Below are 24,694 nucleotides of genomic sequence, written 5' to 3'. Positions count from 1 at the left end.
TTGTGTTTCGTGGGTTCTGGTTGTATTACAGAGGTATCACCCTACCTGCGCGTCGAGCGATCGTTTTGGGGTTGCTTTAGAGGGTGAGTGAGCCGTCCCTCGACCACTCTCGAAAATGAGAAAAGGCGAGAAGAGCGAGCGAGCGAGAGAGAGAGGGACAGAGAAGTGGAAAAACGGTGAACCAGCAAAGGGGGTTATCCACTTTTACGGAGATGTTTAGCGCAGTGACGCGTAATCAGGGTGTGCGGTGTGCCGCTACGGCAACTAAGCCAATCTTCCGCTTAGCCGTTCGGGTACGAATTCACCATCCCCTCGTATACATCGGACGGCGCTCAATTTGGTGGAGAAAAAAATCAGAGCATCATAATGTCGAGTGCGACCTGTCGGAATGACCAGTCCGTTCACGAAATGTAATGCGAACGAACAAAGCCGCCATTGTTCTTCCGACGTTTGTTCCGCAAGCCAAGTATTCGACGGTGTCTTACATAAATCGGGGTTGCAAGCTTGTCTTATCATCTTTAGATTCTATACATATAATGTGCAGCTTGCAAAACTCAATTCGTGCATGCGGATTCTATTAGAGTATTCTGGAATAGGATTTGTGGGAGCTTGAAAAGCCAGCTCTGACATATTGGCCAGCCGCAGTTTCTTCCGCGTCACTAATCCCTGACCGAAGGGAGCTGGAGGAGTCTTTTGCCGGGATCCGAGTCGGAAAGCGTGGTTGTTTTTCATAAGCCACACGCGTCTATTTTTTTGTCAAATCGTGCGGAAGACTGCTGCGGGGATTGTAACGTGCGAGTGTGGATGACGAATTGAGCAAACGGAAAACTGCAGCGTTGCGACATGCGAATCGACACGAATCGACACAAAGCGACGGACTGACGCGTCGCTGACGAGGCGTGAAAGACGCGTTCGAGCTCACAAATTGGGAAAAATTAGACAATAAGGAGCCTGGACATTGTCCAGTCGTTAGGGCGTTGCGCCGCCCCGGAAGTCTCGGACAATTTTGAATCCGAGTTGCGTTGCCAGTGATTGGCAGTCGATGCCGGTTTTGTTGCCGATCAAAGGGCATTCCTGCCGCTCTCGCAGAGGGACAAATCGATTATATTATGCCTCGGCTGCGAATTAACGCCTGCAAGGTTCTCAAGGCGTGTATGTATATCGAGTTACGCGTTGAATTGCGGGCCTCGGGCCGATCATTATTATGTACCTACATACCTGTACCTGCGAGGAAGACGCGGGTAGTGAGAAAGTTCCATATTCAAATTTCGGATCGGCGAGAATCGGCAGGAAACAAGTGACAATCAAACCCGCGGGGATCTTCATTGTCGGCTCGTCACCTTTCCGTGACAACCGGGCAACCTTTGTCGTCGAGGGTCTCGCCCGATGGTCATCTCCGACGGACGGTGGTCAAGCCGGGACGATCTCGACGAACGAGAGAACGAGAACCGCGAGCTCGGTCACGGAACCTGCGGCGCGACCCGGAAAGCAGTTAAACAAAAACGGCAACAAATAAAGAGTGACTGACAACCGACCATCGCCCCAGGGGTCGCGGTGCAGGAACCCCGACAAAACGCTTCACGCTGCACCAACTTGGACCTGCGATATGTGCATACGTTACACGTGCTTATGGCTGTTGGCCCCTCCCGAGACCGGCTTCCTTGATTGAGACTTTGGCGTTCAGCGCCTATCCATTGTAGTATGTTAATACAGATATGATACCTTCCTTACTGCTCATATAATAATGCCGGCAAGGGCTCATATTGTGACATTTAAATCGAGCGCCTTACACACCCGGTGCAAGGTAGCTGCAGCTACTGCAGGGTAGCTCGCCGTTTCTCACCCCTTCCACTAGCGTCGCTTCGCGCGTGTGTCTCTCACCTCGTTACCGATTTCATCCAAGAGCAGTCTCTCACTCGCCGCCTGGTCCGATCTATATGTATACTCTTGTTCACATCGCGCGGGCTCCCCGAACGACCGGGGGAATCCTTTCTTAATAACTCGCGCAAAGCGGGGCCGCGTGACAAATCGAAGGGTTCGTAAATTTTCCGGTAGGGATGGTCGTAAGAGACACGTGTTACCCGGTTCATCCAGGCTGACCCCGTCGGTTCAAACCCATCGACAAATCGCGGGGGCGACCAGACTCCTTCCCTAAGGATTTCTCTTCACAATCACAAACGGAGATGGAGGAAGCCGTTCGCGACGCTCCTTGCCAGCTACTTAATTGAACTTGTTTCACAACTCATAACGAGAAGTCGGCCAAGTGCCTCGGTTATAATTTACGGGAAACAATTCTCCTCTGCTCTGCCTTTGATCTCTCTCTTTTTCCCTACCTCTCTCTCTCTCTCTCTCTCTCATTGATTTCATGGAATTCAAACTTCGCCAACAGCTCCTTGTTCCTCGTTGACACCGAGGGTATCAACACAGTAGCGACACTGTTAAAGCACCGACACAAAGTGCGATACCTTTGATTGATCAGGCTTTCGTATGTTAGATTTCGGTTCTTAATCATTAAACATTTCTAAAACTAAATATTGACCAATGGCCACGAATATCAGCAGTCTCAAATTTGGTCTCAATACAAAGAGTCTATTATTAGGACGTCTTTTATCGAACCGCAATATTCGGGATGATATACCGTGGTGTAAAGTGGCTAATGCAATTGTGGAATGCCTCTTGAACGTGAATGTGAGAAGACAGAAAAAAGCCAATCCTTCTTCAATCCGGTGCAAATGCATTTCGAATAGATCGATGAATTACATCAAAAATCGAATGTGACAGCTGCGTCGTCATGACGATCAAACCACACAGAGTATCTGTCGACATATATTTTTCAAGAATACGATTGGCTTTGAATAGAACACGTAACCCTCTTATTTCCATATCGTCACAGACAGACCAAGATGAGCGAGTAGACAGGGTGGCTCCATTGAGTTTGGGATACTTAGGTCAATTGATCGCTCTCTCTCTCTCTGAGCGGCGATGACAGATTGCGGGCTGGAGGAACAGCCTCTTGTTGGAAGGTGAGTTTCTCAGTCCCGTGGCACAATGCCCTACCTAATCTGCCACGTCGGTCCGAGTGGAAGGCATTATCCGAACCTGAGGCAGGTACGTAGGTACACACGCACCGCAGGGGCGACGGCACCCCCGCACTGTAGGTACCGTGTGTTCTGGGCTATCGCCCTGCATAAATAAGGAGGAGTAGGTACCGGCCCCGAGGAATCGCCGGAAGGCACTCTGATTGTTTCATACGCCTATATACAGCGGAGAAAATTGTTCGTGTTTATTGTTTCAAAGAGCATTGACTCAGGGGCGGTTTCGTTCCGTTGCGCGGTAACCTGGCTCCGTAAGCGGATAGATCACGCGTGCCGAGCGGGTCAATATCACGTCAAAAACATCCCCGTCAGTCGAGTCGCGTCCGGGTGAACGGTCCGGAAAAACAATTTTAGCAAAATTTTCTGGCAAATAAGCGTCTAATGATCGATCATAAGAAGCTGCGGCTGACGCGCCTTGGCCATAATTTATACCGTCAGATAGAAAGGAGGGTAGCTGCTCTTCATCGAGGGAAGCCCTGCGGATCGCCGGCTATCGAGGGGGTCGGTGGGTGGCATCTGCTGCGCGTTAGACACGGGTCAGAGGGCACCGCCGTCCATCACTTTGTGTCATTACGCTTTTGGTCCCCGAAGCTCGGAGTCAACTGGGTCAAGTACGGACCCGCAGAAGGTACAGCCGGCTGCAGGCGATCATCGCCGTGCCCAGGCTCTTGCTTTCCACCTACACATGCGAGGTTTGGCTCAATTTTCGCCCGGGCAATTTCGTTTAATTGGAAAATATTAGCGGAGTCGAGAGGCGTCGGGCTGCGCGCTCACTCAATACTCAATTATCATCCCCTAAATTACGGGCTGTTTACGAGTCGACTCTCCTCGCCATTTGCCGGAGAGTTCGAGTTACTTGGCACATTCAAGTTTGGCGTCATCTTTCCTTAATCTCCTCCGTCCTCGCCCCCGCTTCGTAGCTTCGTATACCGGCAAGGTGACTGAATCACCGAGACCTGACCCGGTGCTCGATTGTCTGACAACCCGCCGGGTTTAATTAATCCTTAATTAATTTCCAAGAAATTTATCGTCGCCGGGGCAGCCAGACTTGTCTGCGCTTAATCCTGACTGTCGCGCGGATTCCGCGTCGACGTGAATTCGACGTGTAGGTAGTCGCTCGACGCGGTCGAGCCGAGGGCATCGCCGCCACCCCCGTCAACGATCAACGTCGACCCCGAGCGACCGCTGGGACGCTAAAAGCGTTTTTGCGTTAACCATCGCCGGGTTATCATCTCCATCGATCGCGTATTCATAACTTTTCTGATCCTACCGCTCCCTTCCGGGTCCGCCACTCGACCTCTGACGCTGGATGGACGATATTTAACCCCGTCTGTCATACAATGCTCCACTCACAGCCCTTCGACGCTGATGCATTAGCGAAGACGACTACGAGCTGTTTGATTCAACAATGAATCAACCGATCAGAACAGTAATTTGCGTTATTAAGTAAAACCGCATTTACATTAAACAAGTTTATTTTTGTGTTTACATATGCTATTTCGTTTTATTTATTTATTTTTTTTTTTTTTTGCAACAAACTGATAAGAAGAATACAAACCTAGTCCTTGCATATTTCTGCCGTTGCTATAGTAGAGCAAATTCGGTTCTCTTAAGTGACTAAATAAAACTAGCAGATCTGAAACGATAGATGAGCAGCAATTACTCCCATGTTCTTCGTTCCAAATTTCTGATTCTTCGATCCTCGCAGCTCCCGCCTTTTGCACACCCAGGAATATCCGAAGCTGATTGAAAGCTCGAGCTGAGCTAGACGAGAGCGAGATTAAAATCGTCGCCCGCGTGTCCAGCTCCTGCAGATGCACAAAGATGCGCTGCGTGAGCGGGAACGTTGGTGATTATGGTACCCATTGAGGCGCTACTCCGTTTGTCTGCACCGGGTTGTGTTCGAAAGAAGACCTTAAGTCGGACAGTCCCTGACTGCCTTTGGGTCCTCTCCCCGAATACAGTACATCGGTTTATTGTCCGAGGTGTGAGGTTACAAAGGAGACGATCATCTGGTCCGTCCGTCGCCTTGCAGCCTACGCGAACCCCATGCGGCGCAGGATCATCCAGCCGCATGTCCTGCTCGTCCTTTTCGATCAGTAAACATCTTTTTTTCTTCCTCTGAACCGGGCGTGTCTTTGACGCAACTTGAGAAATTTGGTTTACGATCGTTATGCCGCTTGTCGACTTAACGGAACAAAGCTTTGTGCTTGCAGGATTCTTAATCAGTGCGGTTGAAGGTCGAATTCCGATGCGTTGGAGATTGTTCATTCACTATTTCACACTTTGCTATATCACAGCTCTCATTTAACTGTTATCTTTACGGGTAATTGTGGTTAACAAGCTTGGCTCTTCGTTGCAGTTGGAAGTTGTTATCCTGCGTATGTTTTACAATTTTATTACGGACCACGAGAGTCGTGCAATCGAAGGAACAATACGCATGAAGTTATACGCTCTTTGCTAAACCGCGACACAGTTGAGAGAACGTTTTATAACTGCAGAAAAAATAAATGCGAAAGTGGCCTAGATTCTAAAAGCTTGTGAGTTTGGAGCAGCGGTCGGTAATCTTTCCGTGTAACAGTAACGACGAGCCGTAATGTAATTAGAAGAATATCTTGGTTTCAGTGGGATGTGGTTTACCCGAGTTTCCGATCTGTCAATTTTAATTGCCACCCGTGTCCTCATCCGCATCTTATGTACACTTATTATATACAGTAGAAACGTGTATGAACCGAGTGCGATACCGCATCGGCATATCATACGTGGCTGTTCCTCGCCAAAGAAAAAGAAACGTCAATTACGCGGTGTAACCGTCGGTCTAGCCGAGCCAAGCCGAGCCAAGCTAAGTATCTGCAGGCATCGTTTGCCATTTCATTCCTCTTTAACAACGTCGGAATTTCAATAGCGCAGAGATCATACAGCAAAACATTTTCCACACACATGTAAGGTGAACGCTCGTTAAGCTTGTTATACATAGGTATACATATATATATCCACGTACGCGGAGATATAATTATTATTCACGTTGAGTTTGAGCTGGAGGTGCATTCCTACATTCAGTATGCACATAGCAAGTGAGCACCGGCAGTTTATAGGTTTAAATCTGACTTAATTGAAATGGTGGTGCAGTTTCTGCCAATTTTAGCAATTCCCGTTTAGTCTGCAGGTCGTTTTTGTGCAAGGGCCGTGCAGAAGTGCATAATTATTATTTATACGCAACTAACTGAACTAGCCAGCGTTGCAAATGCTTTTTTTGCTCATCATTTTTGTTTTTTAAATTCATTTTGCAAATTTCCTCTGCCACGTTCACGTTCGCCTCTGTACTCACGGGCATCAGTCTTTAACTTCGCTTTCCGCTTTACTCCCTACTACCTTCTTTTCTTTTTCAAGTGTAATTTTATTTTCTTCCTTCGTGTAGTACCGCAACTCACTAGCGTCACGTTTTTGTATAAATAATTAAAACTTTCTCCCAAAGCTTTAGAACTATATTGCCAAGCACACGACACCACTCGAGGCAATGTGACGGATAACTGCTCGGCCCAACCAGTAATTCAGCACGACGTAAAACGCACCGCAGGTCTTGTTGAGAGTCGCTCTGTGGATGAAGAAAAGAAATAAGTAAACAAACAAATAAACGAGAATGAAGTGTGATAAAAATTATAACATCTCGTTGCGGCGAACGTGCTTCATCCGCGCGATAAGCCTCCGCGGCTTTTATCCCCATCGCGGAAGAGATGCTCGTGCGGGACTAAAATTTCGGAATTCGGTAGGACGAGGAAGGAGAACAGAAAAAATAAAAATGAGTGAAAACGATTAGAAGACCGGAGGATTCTCAGGGAGACAAATCTGTGTCCCGGATTGTTCGCACATGCGCCTCGTGCCGACAAAGCGAAAATACGCCCCGTTGTGAGGGCAATGGCGGAGCGGCCGTTTCTACTTTTCCGCAGGGCCGGAAACCCCGAGGACAAGCGATGCGGCCGCGGGCCGACGCCGCTGGGTCCTGAGTTAACACGTTATTGTAGTAGGTGTGACGGACTTGCGATCCTAATCCCAGTTGACACCCGGCCAGGATACTCTCTCCGCATTGTGACTGCTGTCGCGAGTCCTGTGCGTGACCAGCTTCCTGGAACGGTCCTTAACCACTGCCCGCAGCCGCTGGCTCGATGTTCCAGGACCCAAAATCGGCCGAACATCTCTGACGATCTCTCCTCAAGTTATTGTCGAGATTAACACAAAGGTGCGCCGAAAGCAGCCGAGGAACGGACGCTTCTCGAAGCCTGAGCAAGAGAGAATTTCGAATTTTACTCGAATTGTCAACGGAAGCTGTCACGACATGCGGATGTTATCAGAGCAGCGTAGTCAGGCTGCTTGTCTAGTTTCATTTATGAAGAAAAAATTTCAAGGTGAATCATCATCCGTGAATGAGCGATGTTAGCGGTGCGGTGGTTTCCTGCTGCGGGGATCAGCCGCATCTAGCTCTTCCAATCCGTGTCTCAGTGTCCTTTGGAAGCGTCGATCCGTGCGTAAGTCCGCCAGATTATCCTGCTGTTTTCATTACCCGACAGGTTTTTCCCGCCAGTGGGAAACTCTTCTTGCGATTAGCTACCGCACAAAGAGCAGACGCCAGTTAATTGTTATCGCTCAAGAATTCTCAGCGCATTCTGCAGGCATCTCGATGTTTAGAATGGATGATTGCAATGATCCGGTATTTGCTTGCAACGCCTTGTCAGGCATTAAATGCTGTTTACTTTTAATCCGTTTACGCCCAGTATGTTCAAAAATGAGAAGAACCATTTTTTTTTTTTTTTAAATCGACAGGGCTAAACATTTTTTGGCTTCAATAAACCATTGGCGATTTTTTTTATCACATTCAAATTCCATTCTTCAAAGTTGTCGCGCATACCGAATGGAAAATGTCTGAACCATACGGGTGACCAATTAGTTTTCGTTTAAGGATCATACAATGCACGAATTGAAAATGATAGATCGAATTATCTGCACTCAAGTATGTTTTCTATAAAGATGAAACACCGTCAAACACCAAATATTGTACCCCGTATGATTGAGCGTTGTACCGACGCGCTGGTATAATAATGTAACGTAAAAAGTAGATGCATCAACGGATCGATGGGCGAACGGTAGCCACTTTTCCACCTGCAGGTCGGTTATCGATTTTCCAAAAGGTGAGCAGAATTACCCAGGGGACTGACAGGTGGGGTGAGCGTGTTCGGCGATGAAAAAAGCAGTCGAGCTGATCGGAGTTTTCTGTATTACCGACACCAGCGAAGGTTCGTTTCGTTATTTCAAGCATTATGTTTATATTGCCCAATGTAGAAACTTCGACGAGACGGCAGTGGGTCGATCTCACTGCAAGACTCGTTGCTTTTTCGAGATAAAAAATACATCCGAGTTTCCTCGTACGGTATTTTTGTATGCAGTGTACAGTACATAAGTATATCTGCGGTTAGCCTCGCTCGCAGCCTGATTTCCCTCGGTTAGCTGATAAACTATTCGAGGAGGAGTCTTTCAGCTCGTGCAACACGAGCATTGTACACGGAGGAAAACAAGACTAACATCATGTTTTTTATTTTATCAACTTAAAAAGTTGTTGCTCGGTTGACTTGCGTGTAAAACTGTGGCCAGACACAGCAAATGACACGGTTGATTGACCAATCAAAAGTTTATATACACGTGGTGCAATAATGATTATTGCAAAGTTATTTTCATCTTCACTTATACGATAGTCTTGATTCTCATTCGGTCTATTTCGAATCTTGTTCTTACATTTCCATAATATAGCTAAAATTATTTAATAGAAAATAATATCTCTCCTCAAGCTTAGACAATATAAATAAAACTCATACTGAAATTCTCGTTTTTTTTATAATAATTACTATAAAAAAAATTTACCCACGTAAAAATGGTGTATAAAACGGGACGTTTGACGAGCGATTGATACGCGCGAGGGTTTCAATGGGGTGGGAATGGCGATAGTAAAAGCTGTGGGACTCGGTCTGAGCGTTGCACTTGCTAATGCGATGATGAAGCGAGGCTCCTGCGGCAAGAAAATAACGCTCGCTCCTCCGCGGGGTGCGATGCTTGGCTTGCCACGCGTGACGGTGCCAGGGGTTGAACGCCGCGTGGTTACGCAAGGGTGCGAACAGGGCGTCCGCGAGACAATTGGAAAAATCACTTCTCCCAGCCCCCGAAGGTCCGCACGCTGCTGCACGCCGAAGGCGGAAGGAAAAGCTGCAAGGTGCTGCGGTGGTCCAGATGCGGGAGGATCCGTCGCAGGGCGACGACACGCCACGTCGATTCGGCTCCACCGGCTTTCCCTTGAATGAGACTCATTTAGGGGGGCGTCGTGGTTTCCAACGATGCCGAAATCGATCGACCTCGGAAACAAATTTTACAAGTGCCGAATGCACGGCGATTCAACATTTATTTTTATAATTCTGCGAAGATACTGGCTCACTCTAGAGTGTTCTCCATCATTGAAAAAATAGTTATACCTATATTGCTACGTGGGAACGTCAAACCATGACTACCAAAATTTCTGCAAATGATGAGAAAAGCGTAATCGTGAATTTTTTTCTTTAAAGAGTACCTAATTATTTTAAGCATCTCAGAATTGATTTAATATTATTGTCTTATTGATGAAGAATTTTTTTTATATCGTTGTTTATCGTTTCTAATTCAAGCTTTTTTTTTCCCTCACGAATTGCAGATACGAATTGCTGGAAGCGGTGTTAGAGGATGGCTCGACGCATCTCACGAAGCGAGTAATTGGCTCAAGTATGTCCGGAGTGTGCGCGGTCCTATGCACGCCGTCAACATGCGTCACGTTCTGATTGGTGGACAGGTAAATTTTTTCATTTAACAAGGATTCAAGTTCTCTGTATAAATTCATTACGCTGGACTTGCGTTTCTCGTGTCTTCGAAATGCCAGATTGAACGAACTACATTGTCTTATTTAAATTAGTGCACGAATTAAGATTAAAAAAAAAAAAAAGGAAAAAAAATCGAGATATTACGTATTCGAGCACCTGCAAAATACATAATTAGAAATCCTCATTTGTTGTCGACCTGCCTTACCCTGTAATTATAAAAAACAACAGACTCGGCGTCAGTTGCAAATACCAATCGATTCGATGGAATTGAAACTGACCAAACAAACGAGTTAACTCCATTTAGCTCTCGTTCCGACATATGTTAGTATCGTTAAGCCGTTAATTCGTCATGAAGTATCCCCGCGCCCCTCGGGGCAATTCACTCCGCGATAACCGGCTGCGACATCAGCTGAAAATGATCGTCATATTTGTTGTAAAAAATGAGTTTTACGGCTCTCGCAGTAGCTGCATTATTCGATGCCATTCGCGCGTCCATTTCGAGGTCCAAGTGACTCGGGGGTTGCTTGAGGTCACTCTGCAAGCTTGCAGGGGCTGCAGGATCAAAACCGGGAAACGACGAACCGAGACCGGATCAAAAGCGACTCACGGTGCGAACGGAGACACATGACACTCGTATGCATGTGTTATACGAGAGCAAATTCAACTCGGGGTGTTTGGTTATTAAGTCGTCGAGCCCCGGCGCCTTCATTGCCGCGGGAGCCAGGGGTTCTATCCCCAATTCGTGAAGAGAGGGAAAAGTGACTGCCTATCACGACCCAGAGTCACTGCAATCACCCGGCTCGTCAACTACTACTCTGATTGATTTATTCAAGGGTAACTCGGTCGATGTTGCGAGTTTTTTTTCATCCGCTACACCTACGAATCGGAAAATGTCGGGATGGACGGGAAAAAAACGATGCGTGTTAACGCAATTTGTGGATTGGACAAATCATTGATCCTTTATGCGTTACGCTTGGAGAATACTGATTTTACACCTTTAAACCTATTTCAATCTATTTCTAGGCAGGAAAACTTTTTAGTCGTGAAAAAAAATATTAAAAACAATCAAATAATTTCTCGAAGAATACGAGAAGATTTCAAGTATAGCTCAGTAGGTTTCGATTTTTTATGATTTTTAGGTCCTAGAGACTTTGCGCGTCAGATTCAATTTATACGATCAGTTTTATTCGACTATTTTTTATTTCGACAAATCAAAAAATATACACCGGAACATAATCGGATCTACTGCTGAGGAAATACAAGACTGTTAAATTTTTTACCGAATATTTTCAACCATCTATCATAGTGATTTGAGACTATTCTGAACGAGTCTGTTATTAATAATGTAACACATGCTTATATCGTTATTTAATGTTGAATCTTGAAAAAAACATCATTTCGCAACCTTTACAAAGTGATTTCAATGCGTGGATTTGATTCCGCAATCGCAACGGAATTTTGCGTATTATGATGTCAATATTTTTTGTTGAAACACCCTTATCTTACTATAAAAATATTTAAAATAATATTTTTGATCGCTTCAGCGAATTTTTCTGAGTTCATATCTGTCACGTTTTTCATAACAGATCTCAGGTTCAGTATTATTCTTTGACCAATGTTTACGTTGTTCGATTGTTGAGAGACATCTAAATCTTATCAGACGAAATTTTGAATAAATTCAAGAAAATATATCAACTAACGATGAATAGAATATGACCAGGTTCTATAGAGATTCGGTCAAGAAACTAACAGTACTCACAAGTGAATAAAAAGTAGAAATCGTCATCGTTCAAACTACACCAGTCAACAATTATGATTTCGAAAAATTTTGACAATCGCTGAAAACCCAGGAACTTTAGTCACGCACACTTTCTTGCGTAAACGTGAAAACGAAGGTTACCCCAATTCCCAGGATCCGATTTTTCGAAGACGATCACATCTCTCCTAAATCCGCTTCATCCCCGTCATAAGTACGTAACATAAACCTTCCTTCCGATCGCAGGTGGTGTACGAAACGATTCGAGATATAGCAGCGGGCGAGGAGCTGCTTCTGGGTTCGCGGGAGCCGCTCCAGCTGCAGGATATGCTTGGTGAAAACACGGTGGAGGACAGGAGCGACAAGGAGACCGGTAAGTGCGAAACTCCACATAACATATATATGTTAAACACATCGTTCCGCCCTTGTGACCCTTGCCTGGAAGGATACGCTTCGAATCGAGTCTCGTGCGTACGCCATTAGTCGACGCAACTCAGGGCAGGTATGCATATGCAGGGAACAGAACTGCAGGCAGGTGCTGTGCAGGACAGGCGGACGGGCAACGCAAGGGTAGATAGGCCCAGATACCAGGTCCTGGGGGTCAAACGTGATTGGTGACTCGTGATTCGCACCAAAGTCGGGTCGCAACCCGGCCCAAATAGTCGCCGCTCGTAGCAGGTCGTCACGCCTCGACGAACTCGGCGTGATTCACCTGGCCAACCGTCTCTCTCATTGTCAGTACCTACGCTTACCGATTCTTTTTGTCTTTCGCCGCACGCGTGTCCGCTGCACAACAGATTCGGGGAGCAGTAGTAAATTCGAGTTAACATCGTTTCCGCCCATATAGCGTCGAATCATGGATTCGTATGTGTAAAACTCTACGTCGAAGAAATAATCATCGAATACACTGTGGTATCTAGTTTGTCGTTGATGTTGGTTAAGGATGAATGAGGAGTCTGTCTTCTTCTGAATCGAAAGTTAGGTGATGGGACAAAAACCGATTAGGAAATTTCCGGCCATGTTGTATGCGTCAACGTTAGTGAATACGAATGAAATCACATCCATGGAATTATGAAATCGAAATGAATTTGAGCAAGTTGTTGATTGATATCTACGTCTTTGAGTGCATTGAGCAATTTTGCAATTTTACGGTGGCCAGATTAGATTTTAGTATAACTTTCTATAAGTTGACAAAGGCAAACAGTTTTATGAACAGATAGAGAGGAATACCTTAAAACGGTTGAAAAGAAGATCCAAACAAAGAATCGTCCGATGAATGAATTGTACGAAAAATTGTTCGAAATTCGTTCTCATCGTTCGTCTGAACAGGATGAAGTTCGATTTAAATTTATTGACAGTAATATTGTATAAATTTGATCGTAACTCTGGCACGATGGTTGACAATACGACTGTATAAGGCTGAAGAAGAGATTTGGAAGGGTGTATAGAGTTTCGCCAAGATTATGCGAAGGCCGGATACCGGGTGGTTGTAATTAAAACGGTGCTAATTATCAAAGTTGAATCAAATTGCACGCGCGCCGAGGCAACTGTTGCGATTTCGGCAATAATTTTTACAACGCTGTTCTTTACCTTCGGCTTCTCCGTTCATTTAATTTTTGTCGACGGTTTACCCTCCCCATTCTCTTCTACTTCTGCAAGCACAAAACACCGAAAACTTTTTTAATCAACTTTAGTTTCGCAAAAATTCGATTCTGATTATTCTCGGGACACTCGTTTGCGTTTGATGGACTCCGAGCGATACACATTCGTTAAAAATATCGATCAACCGACACTCACCCTACAACCCTGCAGGGGAGTCACGAGTCAAGCTGTGCCGGAAATGGACGCCGCTAGTTCCGGTCAAATGTTTATCCGTAATTACTCGAGCCACGTATCAGAGAGTATAAGTGGCATGGAGGAGCGGTACAAGTCAGCGGGGGTTTGGGGGTGAGTCGGAGCCATCGTAATGCGACCAAAACAAATCCCCCGTCCCTGATTCTTTTAAAATCATTCGCCATTCTTCGCCACCCAATGATGTTCAGTTTTAAACGATGGTTGTTGTTTTCTTGACCTCAGTGTTGATGTGAATGGGATTTTTCTTGGATATAAAGGTCATATCAAAAAGACAACTGTAAAGTTGACGTTTCGGCCCAAGTGAGGGCCCTCCTCAGAACGACATTTATTAACAAGACATCTGTCATAGAAAAGAACAAAACAACATTGTACATTTGATCAGTATAAAAATTAAAGAAAAGAAAAACCAGGGGATAACGGGTGGGTTTAACCTAGTATTTACCTAGAGAAGTCGGAATCTCACACGCGACCAAAAGCGGAGACAAACATTATTGACACAACTGTCATAGAAAAAAAACAAACCAGGTAATTATACAAGTTGTTGAGGTGGAGATAAAAAGGGAATATAAAATTACAATAACAGAAGGGTACGCAAAAAAAGGGGCTATACCTAGTATTTACCTGGAGAAAACCGAACTCAAAAACTTGGCCAGAAGAAGATGAAACATTACATAGTTTACAACAAAATTGTTTTTTTACACTTAAATGGCACTAAAAGACCATACAACGGCGGTAGAGCAATCCTCAGCTCCCAAGCGTACATCTCAAACGTCAATTAACGGTCAAACTAAACCAAAAGGTAATTGTCACAGCAGGGGACGTGTTTACAATTGACCGCGCGAAACAAGAAGGAAGGATTAGAGCGCAAACCAAGATTACATAGACTAGAAGAGAAGAAGTAAAAGTAAAGTAGAGTGTTCGGTCGGTAATTAAAGTGTGTTCAACATCTTTTCTTCGATTTACTGAGTTTGGATGTGCGATGTTCAGTTTTGTTTGAAACGCCGCAGGTACGAGCCTTAAACGCATTTACAGGAACGAACTACTCGTCACGCAACTTCCTAGATGAATTTTCCGTCCAGTTTAGTCGCGAAAACTAGCGACCGGAGAATTCCCAAGAATTCCCATAACTTCTTAGGGGCTAATTGCGCGGGGCGCGTGCTCGGCATATCTTTAGCGGCTGCAGGGGCGTTGCAGAGTTGTTGAAAATTAAGGAGTATTTTTACGAGACACTTTTAGAGCCGGGACATGCCGTTGCAATTAAGTTCACCCCAGCGATATAAACGTTAATTTGTAAAATTAATTAAGAAATTAAAGTAGGCCTAATGTAGCGAGCAATCGGCGCCTACGAACGGTCGGAAAATATGCATCTATACGAATTAGCAGTTTATAAGCGCCGACCACGTGTCACCCGGGACGTTCTCATATCTCAAAACGCTCCTGCACTGCAGCAGAGAGAATTCAACTTCCCCCCGAGGCGGCGGCCGACAATAGAGAGCAAAATATAATCGCAATAATGATGTCAAACAGGCGTAAGCGGGCCGAGCAACCCTTGCGACGGGCATCTGCGCCCCTGCAATGGCTTTTCCCCTGGATTTTCCCCGCCTCCCCGTGCAGTGACTACAGAAGCGTACGATTTTTTTATTTATTTTTTTTATTCCCTACATACATACGTACAAACGCTCAAGCTATACACGGACCGTGTCTACATATTTCTTTCGGGGGATAGAATCGCTTTAACACGCCTACGTCGGGGCGTCCATTCGGCTAAACTACCCGACGAAAAAGTGCGGACACGCGTCCTCGCATTTGCCCCTATACGTCATAGGTTTGTGTATACATATATAGATGAATTCAAATCGCGGCTTAACTTCTGATATTATATTATGTCAGATCGCCATTTCGTTTTACATTCTGCACTATATGGGCGGCACGTGTCTCTGCTTTGTGAAACGGCTTCGCTGTTTCATAAGCGATGTTCTGTGGGCATTTTTTTCCTTCTTATTATTTGGTTCTTTACTTAGCGACGTTTATTTTGAATTTCACCCATGGTTCTGGAGTCTTTTGTATGGGATACGAAGCGATTTGGATTGCTGATTAACCTAATCTCGCCGTTGACTGTAATGTGGAACTGACTTTTAATCAGTGACTTTAAATGGTGCCGCATCACAGTTTTAAGATTACAGCGTAGTTTCCGGGAAGACTGTAGTGTTTCGTAACTATGTATATATATAATTAAAGTTGTATATGCGATTACACCGCACGAGGGTGGCAAACCGCAAGAGATCGTCAGGCCGGATTCTACCATCAGGCGCGTAACCACGGATGGGCGTAAACGCGTTCAGAAGGATCCGTGCTCGGTGTTAACGGGTGTGTGAGTTATTATAGTTCCCGAGACATATTCTCTGCTACCCACTTTTTAGCAAGCCATTAGTTTTTCCCTCCACGTCTCTATTAGGGGTTTCGATAATTTATGACGCGCTTTGTCGATTAACACGCGCGTAACCGGGTCCAGGATAGAAAAAGGAAAAAAGGAAGCAAAGTCGGAGCAAAGAGTGAAGTTAAAAAAAAACACACGCAACCCAAAAAAGGGGTACGCACAATGGGGCACGCGCCCAGCGGCGGTACACGCGCAGCCCTATCTGATCCGACGCCTCGAAACTAATGACGCGTCTATTTGACTTTTGGCTCGAACGATGATCGGCGCAGCGATGCAACCTCGATATTACACGCGTTTAACGACGCTGCAAGGGTAAGAGGAATTTTTTTTCCCCCATTTTCTTACATCTTTACACTCTTTTGTCCATCTTTTCCTCATCAGATTTCACGATTTGCGGTTTTTGTCCTTATACGCAATTTGAAAGTTATTTCTTATACACACAAAGATCCTCAGAAATCAAATTCTGAACGTATGTTAAGTTTAATATTACATTTTATGTACAACTTCAACTTCTTATTGTTTTCTCTCAGTTACGCAAATTCATTTCCTCGTGAACACGTGTGGATCATGAACCCGCAGATGCGTATCTTATTGAACCAGACGTTGCATGTGTATATATATTTATATACCTCGACCGAGGAAAGTGGTAAATTTGATTATTGAGCCACTATCGTTGTTCTCGGGTTTACTTCTTTTTTTCCGTCGTAATTCACATCACTTCTACCCTTTGTCAGCCGGCCGATGCGATTCCCCGCAAACGTATGCAGAGAGTCACTTGAATTGATTTCGGTTACTTTTTCCCAGGCCGCCTCCTCCAGGCTACCCGGGTGTTCCGCAGTCCAACGGACTTCGCTACGCCGGTGGATCCCACCTGTTGACTTTCCGCAAGGCTACCTCGCCGGGGGTCCATCGGATTCCCAGCGTATTATACGTTAGGATTACGTAAAACATATACACGCCTATCTGTGGCTGGCTACATTTCATTATTAGACTCCCATGTTAAGCGTTTAGTCCATTTATTTTTGTTACGGTTTGCCGGCATGCCGCAGCGGGAATTTCCCATCCAAAGATGTGGAGGGAACAGGAAAATAATACGTTGGACAATGAATGTATTAAACTTCAACGGCATCGAGGATTTTGAAAAAAAGTTTTCGAATAATTTTTGTCTTTTCATATCCGAAGAACATTTTTATATTTCACTAAGAGTCCTCCGTAATTTTGATTCTCTTCGATTTTAACTTTCAGTGATGAAGATTCAGAATAGCTTTTTGGAAATAAAATTCATCCGGGTGTTTTCAGTAATATTATCAATGAGCAATTTTATGCACGTCATATTGAATAGGAATATAAACGGTATTTCAATTCAACAAATTTTCCTCGGACAGTCTAGACCGCCGTCATAAGTGCGATTAGATAAAGCAGTTCCTCCCGATGAAAAATAATGCATGCGTATATTTACGTTATACATTTGCGTCATAAATTCAAATGCTCGTCATTCATGTGACGATATCTTGAAAGATTTGACGGTAAACAGAACATCTACGTACATTAGGGTATTTCAGAAAAAAATAATCCACGATTTTCCACTATAGCATTCCCTAGAATTTTCGTTTAGGTTAAAAAACAGATTCTGTGAAAAGATTAGCGTTCTACGTTGTGGGAAAGATCGCGCTCGTTTAATTTTTTACTTTTTTTTACACATCGTTCTGAGTTTGTGAAAAATCACGTTGTAGTACTTCAATTATCACTTCGTTTCTGACATTTATATTCAATTCAAAGATCGAGATCTATAACGACAATAAATCAACCGGAAATCTTATTCTCCTAAATCAAAAGTGCATAGTAAGTTATAACTACTTCATTCGATTGAGTTAATGATGAAAAACGTCGTCAGATCCACTTCTCAAACATCAGCTGGAGCCTCATTATTACAAGTGTGGGTCTTCATTGCGACGTGAACTGATATTGTGATTGATATAAGTAATGGAAAAAAATTTATTGACGATACTTGATAAATTTAAAAAAATTTATAAAAATGAAAAATGAAATGAGCGCGATCTTCCACATAACGTAGATCGCTCATCTTTTGACAGAATCTTTCTTTTAGCCTTTTTAGGAGTCGCCATGGTGGAAAAAGAAATGACTTTTTTCTGAAATACCCTAATGTACATACAAGCATGGCACGGATAAGTAGTTATCAAGTAGCGACTGTACCGCAACAATAAGCATCGAACCACTGAATGGAGAAGAAAGCAAGCGACGAATTCTCGGTAATACGGAAAGTCAAAGCGATATCGTCTACGACGAGGTTGACCGCATCCCTTTTAAAACTGAAGAAATAACCAGAGAAGCGAGAAATATTCCGACGCCTCTCGGACCCCGTAAGCGGTAATTAGTTTTAGATAGACGTGCGATTAACACTCTGTTCGGGGTGCGCAGAGGGTGTAAAATACGCCGGCGACGTAGGAGGTTCCCGTACTCGGTCGTGCCCGGTTCCCATGGCGGTCCGTTGGGGGCCTTCGCCGCAGCCATATGGCCGCCAAGTGCATATAACAGGAGATTTAAATAACCGTTGAGATCATTCACGGGGCCCATTTTATCGCCGGTTTAATACGAGAGCGCGCCGATGATCCCTACCATTAATAATTATCCTGCCCGTTATCGGCGCTCACGACATGCGAAGCTATTCGGGCGCTGTCGAGCCGTTTCTTATCCCTGCGGTTATCCTCGACAAAGTTCTGACCAGCTCTCCGCTCTTTCACAATCAGTCCTCGCGTCGAGTGCGCAAGTTGAGGCTCGGATCAGCTGAAGCCTACTGTACTGTGATCACTTCGCTTTTCCGTTACATTGGAGGAAATTTCTTCGTATCAGGTCTTCAGATAGGTAGGAAAGCCGTGAAGTCACAACTTTTGAGAACACAGATCTGAATTAACCTTTACTAAATTCGTAATCTAGAAGCCAGTGAGAAAATGATGTTTAAAAAAGAACAACGTACAAGACTTCGGGTAAAATTCTCCAAAGTTATTTTTAAACAAGAATTTAAAAATTTTGGGTATCGGGTTCTGTACACAATTCACCGTTTTCAACTTCCTGACGCGAGCGATCGTTGGCTGAGGTATTCCGCACCCGCGGGGGTGTCTCGGGGCAGGTTAGGATTGGACGGTATCCTGGACGCAACGGCCAATAGGAAACGAGCCCGGGCACCCCGGCCGCATCCGTTTATTCGAGGACCTGGCACTCTAACTGGAGCATCGTTGTTTCTATTGTCTTTGGGACGAGTTGTGTGTCGGATCGCAGTCAGTGCGCAGTGGCTTCTTCTCGTGGTTGTTTTGGACATCAATAGGACCCATCGTCGAGGCATCTTGGATCCTACGTGTATTAATTCAAAAGTCAGTTTTACTCAGTGTCACGTAATTCGATACATCGTTCTTTGGTTCAATCACTGGATAAGTTTTTGATTTTTTCACGTCCCCCTGCGTTTTATGGGTTAAACAAATATTGACACGCACTGTTTATTACGAACGCAAAAAACTTGGCCGACTTCTAATCCGCATTAGTTTCTATCGCAAATTCATTAAAAATTGATCTGAGTCAACGCAATAAATTTTTGTAATAAAGTGTAGCCATAATCCGACACCGGAAGTCATCGATAGCTGGACTCTTTCCAATTTCGTTTCGTTCCTCGTTCAGCGAGCTACGGCTAAGCCTCAACGCAGGCATTAGTCGTTTGGTTTAATAATTCAACTTGTGATTCCCACGACACACGATGGCGCTTCTCCTATCCGTCACGCCACTGTCGCTAGTTCTGGTTGTCCTCTATTCCGCTCGCTATTTGCACCGAAGCTCGTTGGCCTCAATCACGTGACTTGATGGCACCGAGCAAAAGGGCTGTTACCCATTTACGAATCAATTCCAAGCGATACTCATCATACCTCTAAAGCTAAATCCTGAAGTAAAAAGGTATCGAGTCAGATGTTCGGACACCGAGATCACCGGTGACTCGTTGTGATCAATCCAATTAATATTTTCCTCTCTTTGTTTCAGCTTCTCAGCACAGCGGTACCGTCGATGAGGACAGAGAGGAGGAAAAGGAGGGAGACATAAGGTGCACGGTCTGCGATAAGCCTTTCCAGGAAATCGACTCGTAAGTACTTGACAAAATCGTTGACTCAATTGTACGGTTTGAACTTTTATCAAAAATGGAGACAACTTCAGAGTTAGACATATGTTGGGCATATACTATAAATGTTTGTGTAGGATCTTTTTCGTTATACAATTCGAAGGTTATACCCATTCGGCAGATAGGCATGGACAGTGATAGTCGCATGTCAAAAGTCACCCTCTGAAACGGTGATTCGGTATTCCAGACATACATGTTATAAAGCATAAGCAAGTTATCTCGATGAAAAGATAAGTAATCGGTTATACTAAAAACTCGTAACGGTGAAACTCGATCGTCAATTATTAATTAACCGGGTGAATTCAGGTACGAGCGTGTTATCAATTGGAAATCTTTGCAGGGGGCACGCGTCGTTGATTCCATCACGCAGCCTGCGAGGGTCGTGTAGAAATTAGGTAATCCGAGGTACAGGTCGCGAGGGTCGGTAGGGTTACGGGATTGATATACTCATGTGACGAAACACCTGAGAGCCACTAGCGTGGTGCAAACCCGTGATTACAGCCCGGCGTGATGGATGACACCACGCTGTGAGGCCAGACGAGTGTCTCCCGCCTTCGCAGCGTTCAAATTCGAACTAGTTTGCTTTATAGATTTTGCCATTAGATATAATAGACACTCTTTGTTTGCGATGTGTCGTATCGCTCGATAGGCTTGCCATAAGAAATTTGCTGGTGCATTATTAATCCGAATTTCCTTCCTCTGACGCCTGTGGGCTTCGTACCAATTTGTACAGCCAAACCCAATCTTTTTCCCCCCTTCTCTGTCACTCTCTCATCACTCACTCACTTACTCACTCTCTTTCTTCCGGGACTATCAACTGCCAAGAGGAAGAATCTATGCATACAGAACTATAGAATCGGTTTTAGGCTCACTGTCGTTTGGCTCGAGTGACTTCAAAGAACACGGCTCGTCTCGACTTGACGCTACTCGATAGCACTTCTTTTGCATCAGTGATAATCGGCCGGGAAAAACCAAGGAAAACATCAGAGATAGCGAATCCCTGGTCTCTGCGGTGCACACTCGCGGCCTGTTCATCGTCCGGTGGTTAGAACAGTGGTCGCGGAGTATCCTTTCCGGGTTGACTTTCACACGTCGGCGTTCACCGGGCAAAATCAATGTCCCTATCCCCATCCCGTTCTGTGATGTCGTGACCGTTGCGTGCCCCTGCCCCGTGTCGATTCGCTATCGTGCCTCAAGTCCCCATCCCCTGGTCGTGACCCTTTTCGAAGCACCCTCTAGCTCGGCTGAAGGCGGAGGCGGCGGCGGGGGTGGAAGGTGGTTATCACGCAGTGGTGAGAACTGCTCACTTAGTCACCACCCTTGACTCTGCTTGGATCAACTCTAGACTCGTCGCATATCATTGTCGTTGCGAAGCGATCCTGTAGCCCTCCGTAGGTAGCGTTGCGAATTCTTCGACGATCCCATCAACGATAACTTCGTGTCAGGAGACCTCGAGGATGACAGTGTGTCTCATCTGCACCTTTATTTTGTTACAGACTCGATGGCCACCTGGTGACCTGCCACAGGTATCCAGCGGAGCAATATCGGTGCGAAACGTGCCACAAGGGCTACGCATGGAGGCCACTGGTCGTTCGGCATCGCGCGATCGTTCACGGTGACCTGAAGAGCTACCAGTGCGAGAACTGTCCAAAGGTAAGAGTCGATCGTGGTTCGAAATCGAGTTGGCTAAAAAAATCCCTCTTAGTCCACCATCTCGACTCACGTACCGGCCATCTTTCCCCAGGTGTTCACTGATCCCTCAAATCTCCAGCGCCACATTAGGACACATCACGTTGGCGCCCGAAGTCACGCCTGTCCGGACTGCGGCAAGACCTTCGCGACGAGCTCTGGCCTCAAGCAGCACACCCACATCCACAGCAGCGTGAAGCCATTTCAATGCGACGTATGCTTCAAGGCCTACACGCAGTTCTCAAACCTCTGCAGACACAGGCGAATGCACGCTGACTGTAGGGCGCAGATAAAGTGCGGTAAATGCGGACAGTCCTGCAGCTCGGCATCGGCTCTGTCGAAACACAAACGGTTCTGTGACTCTACGGGACCACCTGCACCAACCGGAGCCATGCCTCAACTCCCGCCCTCAGGGCCAAGTCCGTTTTTGGTCTACCCTCGGCGGCAGTGTACGCTGCCCTTTTACCCGGTTCCGAGTCTAGGACCCTACCCGGGCATGTTCCAAAACGCAGGAGGATTGTACAACACTTCGTTCACGTACCCGCCGAAGATTGAGGAGCTTGACAAGCGGTGCGAAAGCCCGAAGAAAGAGAGGTTCACGCCACCTCGGGTACCGACGCACCATAACAAGGTCTCACCCACGACAGCCGAGGAGGCGACGTCGATCTTCAGGCCGTCCCCTGCCAGGCCGCCGGTTCAACCGACTCCAGAAACCGACGAGGAGTCGCCCTTAAAACACTGCAAAGTGGAGAAGAACTCGGAGGCCGAAGCTATGCAGGAGGAACCCGTAGACCAGCCACTTGACCTCAGGGTCGAGACGAGGAGACGTCAAACGCCCAGCATTGCCGGGAGTCACAGTTCTTCTCCGGTTCCCGTCGTCGAGGAGGCGATAACCGATCCCTGGAAGATCAAAGAGGAGGAACGCATGGAGGCCAGAGTCAAGAAGTTGACTCTCAGTCCGCCATGCAGCGTCGCTGAACAACCGCCGACGAGTGCGCCTCCCCACATGGCTTATCCACGGCCAATTCACCCGATGGTACTGGACGCCATGTACCGCGCTCCTTCTGGGACGTTTCCTGGTTTTCCGGGGGGACCCCTGCCCCCCGGTGGTGGACCTGAATCTCGGCTCCTACCGCCGCTTCCACCCTTCGGACCTTCCCGGTATCATTTTTTAGGGTCGCTCATGAACGCGCCCAGTGGCGGTAGACCAGGTGGATTCGACCTCCTGGCCCGTCCGCCACTCGGCGCGTTCCCCGGCATGAAGCCGTTTCAGGAAGTGATGTCCCACCACCCCCACCACCTCAACCACTCGCACCAGCACTCTCACATCAAGACGAAGGATCGGTACGCGTGCAAGTTCTGTGGCAAGGTGTTTCCCCGCTCGGCAAATCTCACGAGGCACCTAAGGACCCACACCGGGGAACAACCTTACAAGTGCAAGTACTGCGACAGGTCCTTCAGCATTTCGAGTAACCTCCAACGACACGTTAGGAACATTCACAACAAGGAGAAACCCTTCAAGTGTCCGCTTTGCGAAAAGTGCTTCGGGCAGCAGACGAACCTCGATCGCCATTTGAAGAAACACGAGGCTCCCGATGGCAGCGTTGTCGGTTCCGCCGCCGATTCCCCCGGGAGTAGCAACGAGAACGAACGGGAGGATCCCTGCTTCGACGAGATAAGGTCCTTCTTTGGCAAAGCCACCGCGGAGGGTGACGGATACTGCCTCCCTCACCCCTACCCCACATACCTGCCGGGCAGACTTCACGACCTTCACGGGACGATACCTGAGGGCGAATACGACGAGGACGAGGACAGCGAAGAGGGAGTCTCGCCCCTCGAGGAGCCCGACGCCATGTCCCCTATGGAACAGGAAAACTCGCCGTCGCCTCAGTTCGAGCTCAAGCTTAGGGATAAGCAGGAATTGCTCAACAATAATACCGCCGAACCGGTGATAGAAGTATCGACGTAGCCTGCAACGGGGCGACTCCGACGTCGAACTCGCCCGAAACCGCCGCTCCGCTTTTCCTTTACTTAGTGATTAGTTAGCTATCCGATTTTTTTCTTCTTTGTCTTTTTTCTTTTTTTGAAACAGAAAAGGAGAGATAATTATATATATAGTTCGACAGGCAGTTCTCTGTACTTTGGAATTGCGCACAACGTAATCCAGAACTAATATATATTTGCCCTCATTTGTCTATGTAAGTACCTTAGATAGCTAGTTCCTACAAAACGCGTCAATGATAATTTAATGCAGATATGGGATACAAAATACAAACGTTAATGATGTTTTTTTTTTTTTCTTTTTCTTTTATGTAGTAACAAGTTTTCATAAGGTCTCAATGACCGTACATGCATTCAGTGTATCACGTTCATTCAGTGAGGGAAGGCTCTACCGATATTGTGAAATCTATATGCTGTATTTGAAGTAGGAGTTCGTTGATATTGATTATTGGATTTTACTGCAGATGCTTCTGCGAAGTGTTGAAAAATATTTCAGTGAAAAATTTTGGTATTTGTTTAAATTTTTTTGAGACCCATATATTACATCTGAAATATTATTTCGATCTTTTCAAAATGAAACAAGGGATGCGAGTAATATCAGAAAACTGGAAACGGATTAATTTTGACAGAAGGAATGTTTTCTCGGTAGGGTGTTCCAAAAGTGAGTCTTCGTTCTCCCCTGCACTGATATTTATTGTTATTAGCATTATTATTATTATTATCATTATCATTATTATTATTATTATTAATTATGGCTATATCGAATTTTGTATTTCAACTTCGAATTAAATT

At 45.8% G+C, this 24,694-nt stretch overlaps 1 protein-coding gene across 1 annotated transcript in view; it reads left to right on the top strand.

Moving 5' to 3' along the window:
* LOC124415985 (histone-lysine N-methyltransferase MECOM-like) overlaps nt 1-24,410 on the top strand; it is a 31,933-nt gene extending 7,523 nt beyond the window's left edge. The window contains exons 4-8 of the mRNA XM_046896777.1: nt 9,823-9,957; nt 11,988-12,114; nt 20,077-20,176; nt 21,709-21,865; nt 21,957-24,410. Of these exons, the coding sequence (XP_046752733.1) occupies nt 9,823-9,957; nt 11,988-12,114; nt 20,077-20,176; nt 21,709-21,865; nt 21,957-23,870 (2,433 nt within the window). The 3' untranslated portion in view covers nt 23,871-24,410. The remainder of the gene's footprint in view (nt 1-9,822; nt 9,958-11,987; nt 12,115-20,076; nt 20,177-21,708; nt 21,866-21,956) is intronic.
* The last annotated feature ends 284 nt before the right edge of the window (nt 24,411-24,694 follow it).

Source organism: Diprion similis, chromosome 2 (assembly GCF_021155765.1).
Source record: "Diprion similis isolate iyDipSimi1 chromosome 2, iyDipSimi1.1, whole genome shotgun sequence".
Lineage (NCBI taxonomy): Eukaryota > Metazoa > Arthropoda > Insecta > Hymenoptera > Diprionidae > Diprion > Diprion similis.
The sequence above is the reverse complement of the archived record's forward strand: the minus strand, read 5'-3'. Positions and strand labels throughout refer to the sequence as shown.